Source organism: Tauraco erythrolophus, chromosome 19 (assembly GCF_009769465.1).
Source record: "Tauraco erythrolophus isolate bTauEry1 chromosome 19, bTauEry1.pri, whole genome shotgun sequence".
Classification (NCBI taxonomy): domain Eukaryota; kingdom Metazoa; phylum Chordata; class Aves; order Musophagiformes; family Musophagidae; genus Tauraco; species Tauraco erythrolophus.
The window spans coordinates 5,707,959-5,721,463 of NC_141483.1; the positions used below are offsets into that span (position 1 = coordinate 5,707,959).

A 13,505-nucleotide genomic window follows, 5' to 3' on the forward strand; every position below is an offset into this window, starting at 1 on the left:
TTGTGGAAAATGGGATGACAGGTTCAGCTCAAGCCATTCCAAATTTTTTTCCCCATGTCTCCTTCATACCAGACACTCATACCAGACACACATCAAGGAACAATCACTGGGGCTACAAGTGTATTGCAGGATAATAAAACTGTGTTAGACAATAAGCTTTCACCCAGCACTTTTTTTTTTTTTAATATAACTCTGCACTTGTGACACATGCCATTTTTTCTTCACAATTCACATCCAGAACAAGAGCAATCTATATCTACTGCCCATTTCACTCAGAAAAGAATGAAAGATGAAAGGAATGAAAGGGGAGCGCAGAGAGATTTCATTGTCTATACTATTTTTTTTATGGTCAATACATGGAGATGGAAGGTAAATCACATGTGAGTAGAGACAGCAGGCAAAGATTCACAGTACAGAAATCAGTTTACACAACAAAGCAGTCACCTAAGAAGGTCTAACAAAAGAAGAGGTGATACACTCCAGGTACCAACAGTCAGACTTGTAGTGTGACCACAGTAGACCGTCTTATTGATGTACGTTCCTGTGTCAGAACAGGCAACGATCTTACCTACTTGGGACAGAGAGCATGCACGGAGAGGTTGTCAACGAAATCCTGCCTCTGACTCCAGGCAAAGAAGAAACAGCATAAAAACCCATACCCTCTTCATAAAGGGGATGACCGATGCCAGGCCCCTCATCAGAAAGCCACCAGAAACCCATCTACATGCTTATCTGTAGCATGCACTTGCTACAGGCCTGTAATTAGTGATACTGGCTCCTGGGCCCTTACCTGCCCTGAAGCTCCCATCTGAGCAGCTTGGGCCTGAGCTGCTTGCACTGCTGCTGCTGCCTGCTGCTGCTGGACCAGCTGAGCTCTTACCTTGAGTATGAAAAGGAAGAATCAAGTAAACATACTTATCTGATTAGGGTATGACACTTCTGTTTCAACTATATTGACTATACTTACAAAAAAGGGCGTGGAGACAAGATCAGCCTCGCATACATACTCTTCCTAGAGTTTCTGAGCTTTCTTTATGAAAACAAGTTCCCATGTTTCTAACATTTAGAACAGTCTTCCCATAGACTGTCCACCCAAGGTTTGATTTCTTCTTGCAACTTCTTCCCTATACTATCAGGTCATCCTATGATAATACTAGATATTTCAGCCTTCTGGCAAATGTAGTTAACCACATACGTGTTGATTTCCCTTAAGCACACTGTATTGAACACCTACCAACGACCAGCATTTCAAACATCTATACATTCATTATGACTGACAGTGTGATATACAGGACACCTAACTACTCTTAGCTTAGCTGGTAGGAGCATAAAGTGGATTGATCAACTTGTGCATGTGGGGTCAATAATTCCTCCACTCTTCCCCACCAAGGCCCAAAGAAAAGCAGGTCTTGGGATTACATCAGAGCTTTTGCTCCACAGCACATATGGAGCCCCAAAAAATCTGACTGTAATGCAACAGTTCAAAAAGCTGCACACTGTTAAGAGGATGACCCAGCAAGAGGTTCAACAAAGCAAAACTATTGTCTTGTCCACATTCTCTTCAGGGCGGGAACTGACAGTATCTTAAACTTTGACCAAAACCTCTAAACATGGCAGCAGAAGCAAAGCCAGCATGCTAGAGCCAACATTGGCTCCAGTCGCATGCACTAGGCACTTCGAAGCACTTGCTTACGTCCTAGAACAGCAAACATCATGGAAGTGACCTTTCTTTAATCAGAGTTTGCTTCTTTTTCTTTTTTTACTTATTCATTCAAGAGTAATACAAGAAATTATTTTTAAATATTAGCTGTATAAGTGGTTTTCACAGTCCTACTCTTAGACACAAAAGTGTTCTCTCCTGGCAGGCCCAGACATAAACCTTTAAACTTTCCGTACTCACAACATGCTAACAACAGATCTCTTAATAAGCTACGTTCTTCCTACTTACATTATTAGCTAAAGTCAAAGTTGTTTTTTTTTCTTTCTCTAGAGGATCATAATGAACCAACAATCAGCTGGTCACTAGCCCTTACCTGCATTGCTTTTAACTGCTGTGGCGTAAGAGTAACAGGCATAACCTGACTGGGAATTTGTCCTGAGATTGCCTGTGGCTGGGATACCATGGGCTGCGGTTGAGGCTGGGATTGTGGTGGAAGCTGAGACTGTTGTGCCTGAGCAACCTGTTGTTGTTGCTGCTGTTGCTGCTGCTGCTGCTGCTGCATCTGTTGCATCTGCTGTTGCATTACTTGTTGAGGTGGCTGCTGCTGTATCTGTTGCTGTGGTATTTGTTGCTGCTGCTGCTGTTGCTGCTGCTGTTGTGCCTGCATAGCCTGTGCTGCCTGCAGCTGCTGCATCTGGGCAATTCGCTGTAGCTGTTGCTGCTGCTGTTGCTGCTGTATCTGAAAAGCAGGAAAAGCCAGGATGCTAAAGCTTCCAGCAATGTGATAGCAGTCTTATTTTTATAGCATAAACTAACAGCAAACAGAACCCTAACACACCAGGCTACGGTTTTAAGTCCAAAGGGAAAGCCCAACCTTTTTATCCACTCACTCTTCATATATTTCAACTCTACACAATGCACATCCTGTGGTTTCAATATTAAAAGCTTGCCTAACTACTAACAACAGTTTTCAAAAGCAAACATGAAGTCCATCAGCTTCTCCTGTACAAATGGGCTCAGAAGCACTTCTTCAAAAGTAACCAGCCTGCATCAGCACCACTATTTACCAGAAACTGCAGAAGAGCATGACAGCTGAAGTTTCCTCTTCTGCTTTTGTGCCTAAGGATGATACATATATACGATGGGCTCGGCACACATTTTTTGAAGTGGCAATGTGTAATTCACACAATGACAAAACGGTCACTATTTCTAGAGTAATACAAGTGCTTTTAGCTCTTTTCCACACCCCATTCTTGCCAGAATGAAGGACTATTCTGATGTGTATAACGAGAAAGAGACAAAGTTTTTAATTCTCTCTTGCTATGACAGAAGAGAGCAACCAAATGACTGTTAAGCCTTTCCTCTGACACGTAATGTATTGTTGCCAATTAACTTGCAAGTCTGAACTGAAGTCCTACCCCAAAGTGGAAACACGTTTTAACAGGCAGAGCTGATATTCAGTACTTCATACAAGCCAAGCCTCACTTGACAAGTAACTGAACATGGATCACCTCAATTGCCATTGTAATTGTTTGTCATCACCTGCTGTTGGTTTTGCTGCTGCTGCATCTGCAGTTTCAGCATGTGCTGTTGCTGCTGCTGGACGGCTTGCAACTGCTGTTGTTGCTGCTGCTGGGCTGCTGCAGCTGCTGCTGCCTGCTGCTGCTGGACCTGAAACTGTTGTTGCATGGCTGACTGCTGGGCCTGGAATTGCTGCTGCTGCAAAGCCACCTGCTGCTGCTGTTGGAATTGCTGTTGCTGCTGCTGTTGCTGCTGAGCTATCTGCTGAAGCTGAAGTTGGGCTAAAAAGAAGGTAAACTGTACTTAAAACATGAGACCCAAATAGTGCGAGAGAGTTACTCAGTATAAGATAATTAACTAGAAGATAATCCCTACAGTACATTAATGTTCTTCACTAGCAGCATGTGCTTTTTCTTCCTCAAATGGATGAGGCATATTAACAGCAGAATTAATGACATTGCCTGCTACCAACCTCTAATTCTCACTGCCTATATTGAGCCAGCAACCTAGGCAAAAACGTAAAAAATGTGCAGGAGAAAATGTGCGCAGAGGTCACCAACAGGAAGCACCATACCCATAGAAAACATAGGTGAGCTCTACAAAAACAATGTTCTGAAGTTAACATCCTGTAGGATGGAAGAAGCATTTGCTCATACAACAGCTAAACTGTTTCTCACTATACTAAGGAAGACGTTTATCCCATTAGGTAGCAGTATTTGAAGTCAATTCTTCCTGCAGTTCACTTGGCTGATTTAGCCAGAAGTACGAAATCTCTTCAGCACCCTTTCCTTATGGAAAAGGGTTATCTAACAATTTCAGCAGTTGCAGCAAACTGAACACTTACTTTGCTGAGTAGCTGTAGAGACACCAGGCATACCATGAGGGGCCATTCCCGAGGTTCCAGGAGGCTGCTGCTGCCCTGGGAGACTCATCTGTTGTCCCATTGGGCCAAGGCCACTCATCCCACTCATCGGTGCTCCTTGAGCTCGGGAAGCCATGCCCATTCCAGGTGCCCCTGCTGGGGGACCTCCAGTTAGATTCTGCAGGGCATTCATTGGATCTACAAAGAAAATAGTTACCAATATGCAGCCAGCCATGCAATTGTCTCCTCCAACTCCTCTGTCCTCCATCATCCACTCTCTGATCTGCCAGCTTCAGACCACACACAACAGTGAACTCAAAGAGGGAATGGCAATTCAAGAGGGCAAAATACAACATGGAGTGCAGAAGCAGTACTAATCAGGTATAGAACACAACACCCTCTTCTTCCTTAAGAATATTTATAAAACAATTTCCAGCTGTCTAGGCTGGATGTTAATCAATCACAGACACCGCATATTAAGCCTACAGGAGGATAAAAATAGAGCATCATACTATGTTCCTAAAACACACTGCTCTAAGAATTAGCACAGAGGCAGAAGACATGACCAGATCTAACCTCAGCCAAATGGCAGAGCATGTATGCCCCACAAACACACCACTTGCCTCTGATGCAACACACTGAGGAACCCAAAGTTGGTAACAGGGAGAAACCTGGATTGCTCAGCAGGAAATTATTTTCAATCACTCTTGTTCTTTCAAGAATCAGTGTTGCAAGCTAACAAATGTACAAACAGTGAAACAAACAAGTCTCCTGTGTTACATCCAAAACACTGTCCAAGCCTGTCACCCTCATCCCTCAAGAACTCCAAGACTATCATGGCTACCCTTCCTTTACTCCAGCAGCATTTAATATTCCAGCTAGGGAATCCACAGCCGCCTTATTCTCAGTACACCACAGCCCTGATTTCTAAGCTGTCTGATTTAGAAACGAGAGGGAGGCAAGAAAAAAAGAAAGGGGAAAAAAAAAAAAAAAGATCCCTTACCACTGACTGAGGCTTGAGATTTCTTATTGTCTGCAAAGGAAGAACAATTAATTGCCTTTGTTAAACTTGTCACACACAAATTTAGCCCTTCAGATACAATAAGTATATTCACATAATAATTTAACAAATAAAAAAAAAAAAATCGCTGTCTACTGTAGTTCTAACAAAACATATTAACCTAAGCCGATTTGGTAACCAGAATGCTACATAATGGAAATAAAGCAAAAATGCAGGAAAAAATTAGGAAGGTGGAAAAAGTAGTAAGTTTAAATAATTTCTCAAAGACTTTTCAATTATAGATGGATATGTAAAAGAAACAGTATTTACAAATTAAGCATGTGTATTACAGGAAAATTTTTAAAGCCATTTGTGAAGAGTTACATGCAGAACCACATATACAAGCCTAAAATTTACTTTTTTGGGGAGGATGGGATGAGCCAATCCCACCACTGACAAACAAAAAAACTAAATCCAATTACTTACGAATATCTCGAAAATGGATAATAAGTCTGGCCACAAGGGAAAGATATTCCTCCTAAAGGTGAAAAATGAGTATTTTAGCATGGGAAATAAAAACACTGCAACCATGACTTTCTGACTGTTCAGTATTCTTCCTCAACATAGCAGATTTTACTTTACAACATCTGAGGGCTTTCCAGAGCAGTTCACTTACAAGGAGTAGTCTGTTCACTAACTACATGAGTATATTTTTACTAATAGGTCATTGTGGTTGACGGTACAAGAAGGCCAAGAAGCCACAAAATTCACTGGAAAGAACCTTCGTGACCGTCACACTAATGGGATCACAATATGTGAACAAAATCATGAACCAACACACTCATTTTCCACTTCTTATCCACTCTAATTCCTTTTTTTTCAGGACTGAACCTGCTTACTTAGTTCAAGGACTAAGGTAAGTCAGCGTCCCATGTCACATTCATACTACAAGAACTTTTTTTAAGCTGAGTTAGTATTATGAATACAAGTAAGTTCACAACTTTAAAGACTAACGTATGAGAGAAATGTCAGAAGTGAAAAGGCAAATATTCTTTGCAGCAGTTTAATAGTGTGCTTCGTAATGTGTACGAGAAACTGCACAGGGGTGAGACAGTCTTCCTGCCCATGAAACGACCAACTCACAAGTGAGGATGCCATCAGCAGGTGTAAATTTGTGACATCAGCATTATAAAATTTTCACCAAGGCAAGTTCTATCTCAAACGTGGCTTGCTTGGAGACAGCAACAAGTGTACAATTTCTCGTAACATAGTCCCCAGAAATAAGTTTACATTTTGGTAGAATCTAGAATTTTTCATGATAACCAGACTTTCACAGAGACCACAGCACTTGCCTTGGTCTTACTCCTGATACAGCCTTTTCATTGGTATCTTAGTCTCTCCTGACCATCAAACTGGTCATATGGAATGGTGCTACACTGTAGATAAAGGAAATTCTATGCAATTCACTACATACAAGTCTTTGGATAAGAATTAAGTGCAGTCCCATATATGCATTAAATGGTGCAGCATCAGCAAAGCTGTCTTGGACTCAAGTCCAGTTTGATGCACATATTGGATGCAAAAATGCCTCACTTCTCAGGGTAAAAGAAGCACACATAAATCAAAAAAAATGCACAGCAATGTGCTCTAAGCAGAGACAGTTAACTAAGTGCATGGGGTTTGCTCTTTCTGCAGGTTGTTCCAAACTTCTTTTGACACCCCAGTAACTTCTGGAAACAAATAGAGATGCTTTACCCTTGTTTTGGCCTTCATAAACACATGACTCTCCATATCTTTGCTGGATTTATTATGAGCAACACCAGCCTTCCTCATAGCATCATCACTGAAAAAAAAGAGAGGAAAAAACAAGGCTGAGTATCAATTGAGGACATCAGAAAATACTTTCTGCAGTTCGGAAGGTCTGTTAAACAGCTTTTTACACTTCTCTCATTTATAGATTAAAAAAAAAAATCCAAACAAAAAAGTCAACCACCACATACATTACTTGAAATTGTCACCCTCTAAATGTTTTCAAATAATGGAGAAAAAAGCCAACTAATCTCTAAAAGGCAACACAAACATTCTTTGCAAAAATTCAAGAACAATTGCTAAGCAAGTCATTATTTTACCACCTCATGTATTATTTTGACCAAACACCAGGACTCGTTCATTCGAGGAAAGCTGAATGACAGGATTAATGTAATCAATGTTTGGTGAACAATGGGCTTGAGTCAGCCTAGCATCAGACATTTCCAAAAGAATCCTCTAAACATAAAGGTGGAAGAATAAAAAACAAATTAAAAAAATAAATAAAGATTGCCTAAAGGCATAGAAGTTTGACCCATGAGTGAGAATGAGTTCAAGCACTGATCAAGGGCAGAGAAGAATAGAGGTGCAGTGATGTGCAGAGCAGGGAAGGAATAATCAACATAAAAAGAGCAGGTCAAGCAGTAAGATGAAGAGAGAAGGCCTTGTTGATGAAAAGTTGATGGTAAGAAAAATAACAGGTTTGGTAATAAAAACCTTTCAATTCCCTTACTGTTCTTTTCCATTTACCAGCCAGAATCACGGGGACTTGCTGTCCTTTCTCCATCATACCTCTAGCAAATTGAATCTAGACCTGCCTTCTGCAGGGGATATTGAACATGCAAGATGAAAAGGAAAAAAGAAAAAAAAAAAAAAACCTACACAAAAACCACATGTTGCTAAGGACATGGGTGGAAAAGAAGGGGCATTCTCAGAAGATCAAAAGGTAGTAAGTAATTCAACTGTGAAACATGCAATGAGATAAAGACGTCCTAAAATGAGGAGTTCAGTCAGGTGAACAGCCCTGTTCAGACCCTCCAGGCATCCTCATCCTTGGAAACATTTCATTTCACTGCAAAACTTGTTCTGTGTTAAAGCAGCCTAGCACCTACAGTCTAAATTGCACAAAAAAGTTACCAGGAAATACTTTCACCTTGTAATTAACATCTCAGCAACTTACTTCTCAATAACTGCTGCTGCATGAGCAACTACCCTACACGAACTACGTGTTAGTGTAGTGATCCCTGAAAGTTTCAGCCAGCCTGAAGGGGCACTACTGTTTTCTTCCCCCTGAATTTCTACCACCTCCCATGCTGCAGGAATGGTGCTTGCATGAGCAGTAAGCTGCTTCAGCTTCCTGAACTAACTCAGTAACACAGTCACAGAAGTGCGAAGAGCAGATGCTACAGCCTTAAAATGCAGGAGCTTAGGCTGCCACAACTCACACCCTTACCTTGCAAACGAGTAGCAAACACACAACCTGCTGCAGCCTGCAAAGGAGAAGACAGTGGAACATAGCTACCCTGAAAGAGCCTTACAGCAGGTAACTTGTTCATGTGGTCTGGCGGATATTAAAAAATAATATTGTTTATACATGAAGATTACTTAAACTGAGGCAGAATCCAAACATAATGCACAATAACTATTCCTCTATGTGCAAATAAGCCTTAAAGTGAGCTGCCCATAAAGGAGCTCTGCTGCACAAGAAGGAGCTCTATCCAATTCTTATTGACATCTCCCTTTTTTAATGCTTTGCCTTTCAGAAAGGCTGCCTCTAAATCCACACCTCTCTCTGAATCCTCCTTTACTTCTCAGTCGCACAGTACAATGACAACGCCTCTCATTTTGAGAGCACCAAGAACCGAGCAGGCAGAACGACAAGAAAAAGATTATGCAGAGGCAAGTAAAGGAGGAACAGGTTTGTAGTACTAAGTGGCTGTGATACAGACAGTGATCAATGAGGTATCAGGAACTTGTACAAAAATCCACAGCAAAGAACTTAATCTACTTTTATTCGCATCTACCATTTCCCTTTGATGTTATAGAACATGATAGGCATTTTACAATGACTACATCTGCATTACCAATAATGCCACTTCAAGTGCTCCATGTCATATCTGTTAGCATTCCAATAAAAGTTTAGACTAAGAGAAAGAGAAAAACACACAACTTGTTCTTTGTTCACATATTCATTTGTGATCAACATAAAAATATTTATGTTAAAAGACTGTGAAAGTTACTAAAAAAAACCCACAGCCATAGATTTAGCATAGAGTAAAGGATACCAAATAAAGTATCATATCCTTGCAGAACATCAAACTCAACAAAACTCTGCAAACTGGATGGTATCAGCTTCATCTGCCTCACAAGCGCTTAACTAAACACGTTATAAGCTGCGCACCAAAACTCTGCTTTTTTTCATTTCATGCAGAACACTCACAGTTGTTGTTTCACAAGACAAAGCATTCAACATCAACACCAGCTTCAGGAATTCCCCCTCCATTCCCAAGAAGCTTGTTTCCAGCCCAACAACATGCACTCTCTCACTCAGGCCAGCTGGTCTAGTGGAAAAATCTTGCAAAACACGTTCTCCTTCAAAACCGTACCAGCTCCCCTATCCAGTTCATACCACGACTGCATGAATCAGTTTTTCCAATGAAACAAAAGGGCAACGAGTTCCAGGGCCAACACTGCATTAAGCCATGTAACATCACCAAATGCTGCTTCATGAAATAGACTATTTGATCCCTGTAACACTCAGTTCAACAAACCTTTCTTGCTTAAAAAAAACCAACAGGGGGCAGGAGGGAGGAACATGCTGGTAAGCTGTTAGCCACATCTATCCACATTACAAGGTTTAAAAACCTCCAGGAAACCACCAACAAATACATTAAACTTGAATCATTTCATCTTGTGCACATGATGCTGTCCCACACAACATTACAGATTGGACATAACAAATTTCATCAATAGCAGCCCTCACGGCAGGAATACCTACATAAAAACACAGACCAGCAGAAGACCCAAAACAGGAATCACCAATATGACATTATGCACATCTGCTGGCCAGAACATGCAAAGGCTTGAAGGCCTTGGATCCCAGAACACCGCCTTCAGCTATAGAGGGGAAAGTAAAGGACAATCCAGCCTCCCTAAGGCCTCGTTCTAGCATTACCTTTCATTCCAGTTCCGCAGTGATGAAAAAACCCTTCCCATTACACACAGAATCACCTCTTCATAGCTTCACAGGCATATCCTCCAGCAGAAGCGACATCCCGCAGCAGAGGTGACTAGGTAAGAAGCCACCCCCCAACACAACTGCTTGTGTGGCTGTGCCATCAGCAGTATCAAAGAACAACCAAGGTTAAAAAGTAATTTTAACATTTCCCTCGGGCTCACTGCGTGGCAACCTGAACACTTGCAATGAAGAGGTATTGCAGAAGCAGAAGCATTTTCAGTCCACACAGTCGTGTCAAAATAAGCATTTATAAAACGCATCCCTCACTTTCTACAGTTCCAGGAAGGGAGAAACATCTGCTTCTTGGCCTCTTTGCCTGGATTCTCATTGGACAACCTAGGCTGGAATATAAAATTCAGGCTGCTCTATGAACTGGTTTTGAGAAGTGTTTCATCGAGACCAGCAATGCTGGTGACCTTCCTTTTTTTTTCCCCCTCATTCAAAAACCTTCAGCTGATCCACTGATCTCCTGCCTGCTTGTTCTTCAGTCTCCACCTCTACTTCCTTTCATGTTCTCTCCACATTCTCATCTTATTTCTGTTCACATATGTTCTTTCTTCTCATTTGGCCGAATCACTAGCCAAATCTTAAATGAGAACATACAGATCAAAACTTCAAGCAAAAAACTGAACATGAAATTAATGGACCATCACACAACCTAAGTTACATCCCTCTTCTATGCTCAACACTATTCCCTTCTAAATAGCCTGGAAGCAGCTCGGGGCAGGAACTGTACACAACTGCATACTGAGTTTACCACCACACAACCCAGGTCAGATTTGTCCTTCAGGCAATATCAACATTTAAAAACATGTTAAGGAAAGGCCTTTAGAAAGGAGACTCCCAAGGCACCAGTACATGCCTGTTCCCTGTAAGAGCCAGAATAAAGGGCTGCCCTGCAAGCACAAGTGTATATTCACACTCCTACATCATCACTATCTCCTGGAACAACCTGGGAGAAGCCAAAGCTGATCCCTGGCCTCAGTTATCTATCCTCAGGCACTCTTGGATCTATCAACTGTATAGAAGTCCTGCTTGGGCCTGCAGTCACACAATAAGCTAATCCTGAAGGGGCCTTCTTACCTTATCAAATGCAGTATTGTCTCGAATTGACGATAAATAAATCATTCACATTGACCACTGACACATTCACTAGGATACCTATTCCACACAGCATCCCTGAAATGTCCATCCACATAATGTCACTCTTCCCCTCCAAAAAAAACACCACCAAAATTTAAATTCAGTGTTGTAAAACAAACCGAAGTATGAAATAGCAACAAATTCAGACTCCTGTACCCAGAAGCTATAACAAGGCACTCAAAACGAGTTGCCAGAATGATTCCATACATTTAAGTTAACTTTTAAGACCAAGTGATAATATTTGTCTTTAGAAATGAATAGCACTTATTATTTGCAGTATGAACTGGAAGATATACATACACATAAGAGTGTATTTTCGTAACTGTTAGGAACAAGCTCCCCACAAATTAAGAAAACTTTCAGCCAATTCACCAGACACTTATTTTAAGTATCTTCCTCTTCCACCTACTGCACAAGCCTCACTAATGGCAAAACTGTAAGCTTATAGAAAGAAATAGGAACTTGTTGCATACAGAGCTCAAGTCTTTCTAGCCAATATATTGCTTCTATTTCTCATTCAACAAACTTATCTGTTATAAACTCTGTTTCTGGCTAGCACATACACAAATACATGATGTTTACTATAAAACTGGATGGATGGCAAGGAAGAAACACCACTTACAGACACAATTTTCAAAAAAACCTGTGTCAATACATCTATAAAAAAATCATGCAGATTCATACACAGACATCTGTGCACAGATGTAAGAGACAAGACAACAAACCGAGAACATTTTATTTCTAATTTTTCACAATAAGAAATAAAAGTTTAAGATTACTGTCATCTCTTCATATGGCATGAACCTTAAAGATTTTATTGGTAAGTAGTAGTAATTCTTTTTATCTCTTGCTGTTATGCTTCCATTGAAATATTTATCAGCATTGTTTACTGCTCAGAGAAAAAACAGTTACAGTTTGCAAAGCAAACACACAAAAAAAAAAGGTTTATTGCATTAAGGTTTGTATCTGCTTACTAATATTTATTTTCTCGAAGTTACACAGCACTTTTGCTTCCTTGCTTTGATAGAGGAGTAGAACAGGGGGAAAAGAGAAAGCAAGGGATTAATCTAACAAGATTAATGACTTTGCAGAAAGTTTAGAAAGTAAAACATCAGTTCTGAGCACTAAGAAAGCTTGCACAGCTTTGACAGACACATATTATCATACTTCTTTAACGAATACCATAACAGTTTAATTCTGAAACAGCACCTTAAGTAAAGCCTGCAACTGGGCAGTAAAATCACCTGCAGCCAAACAGCATACTGTTAACATATCATTAAAAAAAAAAAGACAATCTTTTTTAAAATATTGATTCTCATAAGCAACAAGACAAGATCAAGCCTTTCAAGCGCACATAAATAAGGATTTCAACATTACTTTGAAAACATCGAACAGTGCTTTCACTTCTGTAACAACCACCTTTTGTAGGGTAAAGAGACTTCCACAAAATAAAAAAGCTTGTAGAGCAGAAAATTCAAGTAAAGCAATTGTTCCACAAAGGACAACTGAAAATGCAACGAGCTTAACTTTTTTTTTTTTAAACAGCCTTTTAAGCATCAGATAGATCACAACTATGATGATGCTTGCTCTAGAAGTGAGAAAGCGAATCCCTGTCCGAAATAACCAAAACATTGTCACCGACATTTTTATTTTATTTTGCCCTGAAGAAGTCAAGATGCAAGATAATAACAGGGGTTTTCACGGGTTAGAATATGTGAAACTTGGCAGCACTACGGACCCCGCCAAAACCGGAGCCCTAAAGCCGACGCTGTCAAGCGGGGCAGGAAGCTGGTATTCCTGGGGAAGAGGAAAGTGAAAGGGAAGAAGGATCCGAGAGATGAAGTCGAAGAACAGTCCCTGTGCCAGAGCCCCCCGCACAGGCTCTGCACACATCCTGACAACGAGAGCCCTCACGGGGGGTGTGAACGGGCCCAGGGGAGGAGGAAACACCGGGGACCGCGGCCGACCCCAGGCAACAAGGGGCGGGCCGGGAAGGGCTCACGGAGGAGCGGAACCGGGCCGGACGCAGCCCCCGGCGTGCGGGCGGCCCCGGGGACAGCGAGCGCTGCGGGAGCGCCGGCGGCGGCCCAGGCCCGCCTGCGGCCTACTGGGCGGCGAGACCGCGGCCCGCACTCACATCTGGCTGACGAGCTTCTGCCGGAAGTTGGTGCTGCGCCAGTCGGTCTCAGGCCCGGTCACGTCCATCCCTGCAGCCGCCGCGAGCGCCGCTACCGCCCGTCGCTACCGCCCCGCCGCCGCGCTCGCTCCGCCGCCG

General features: G+C 41.7%; 1 protein-coding gene across 7 annotated transcripts in view; it reads right to left on the reverse strand.

The window, feature by feature from the left end:
• The window catches only part of MED15 (mediator complex subunit 15), a 30,735-nt gene extending 17,279 nt beyond the window's left edge, over positions 1-13,456 (reverse strand). For 3 of the 7 annotated variants that reach the window (XM_086623208.1, XM_086623205.1, XM_086623204.1), the window contains exons 1-8: positions 13,368-13,456; positions 6,799-6,886; positions 5,530-5,581; positions 5,047-5,076; positions 4,026-4,241; positions 3,203-3,462; positions 2,034-2,399; positions 791-880 (exon numbers count right to left, since the gene is read on the reverse strand). In XM_086623208.1, coding sequence (XP_086479334.1) covers positions 791-880; positions 2,034-2,399; positions 3,203-3,462; positions 4,026-4,241; positions 5,047-5,076; positions 5,530-5,581; positions 6,799-6,886; positions 13,368-13,435 — 1,170 coding nt within the window. In that variant the 5' untranslated portion in view covers positions 13,436-13,456. The remainder of the gene's footprint in view (positions 1-790; positions 881-2,033; positions 2,400-3,202; positions 3,463-4,025; positions 4,242-5,046; positions 5,077-5,529; positions 5,582-6,798; positions 6,887-13,367) is intronic. The other 4 variants (XM_086623209.1, XM_086623207.1, XM_086623206.1 and 1 more) reach the window with 3 other exon arrangements.
• Between the last annotated feature and the right edge of the window lie 49 nt (positions 13,457-13,505).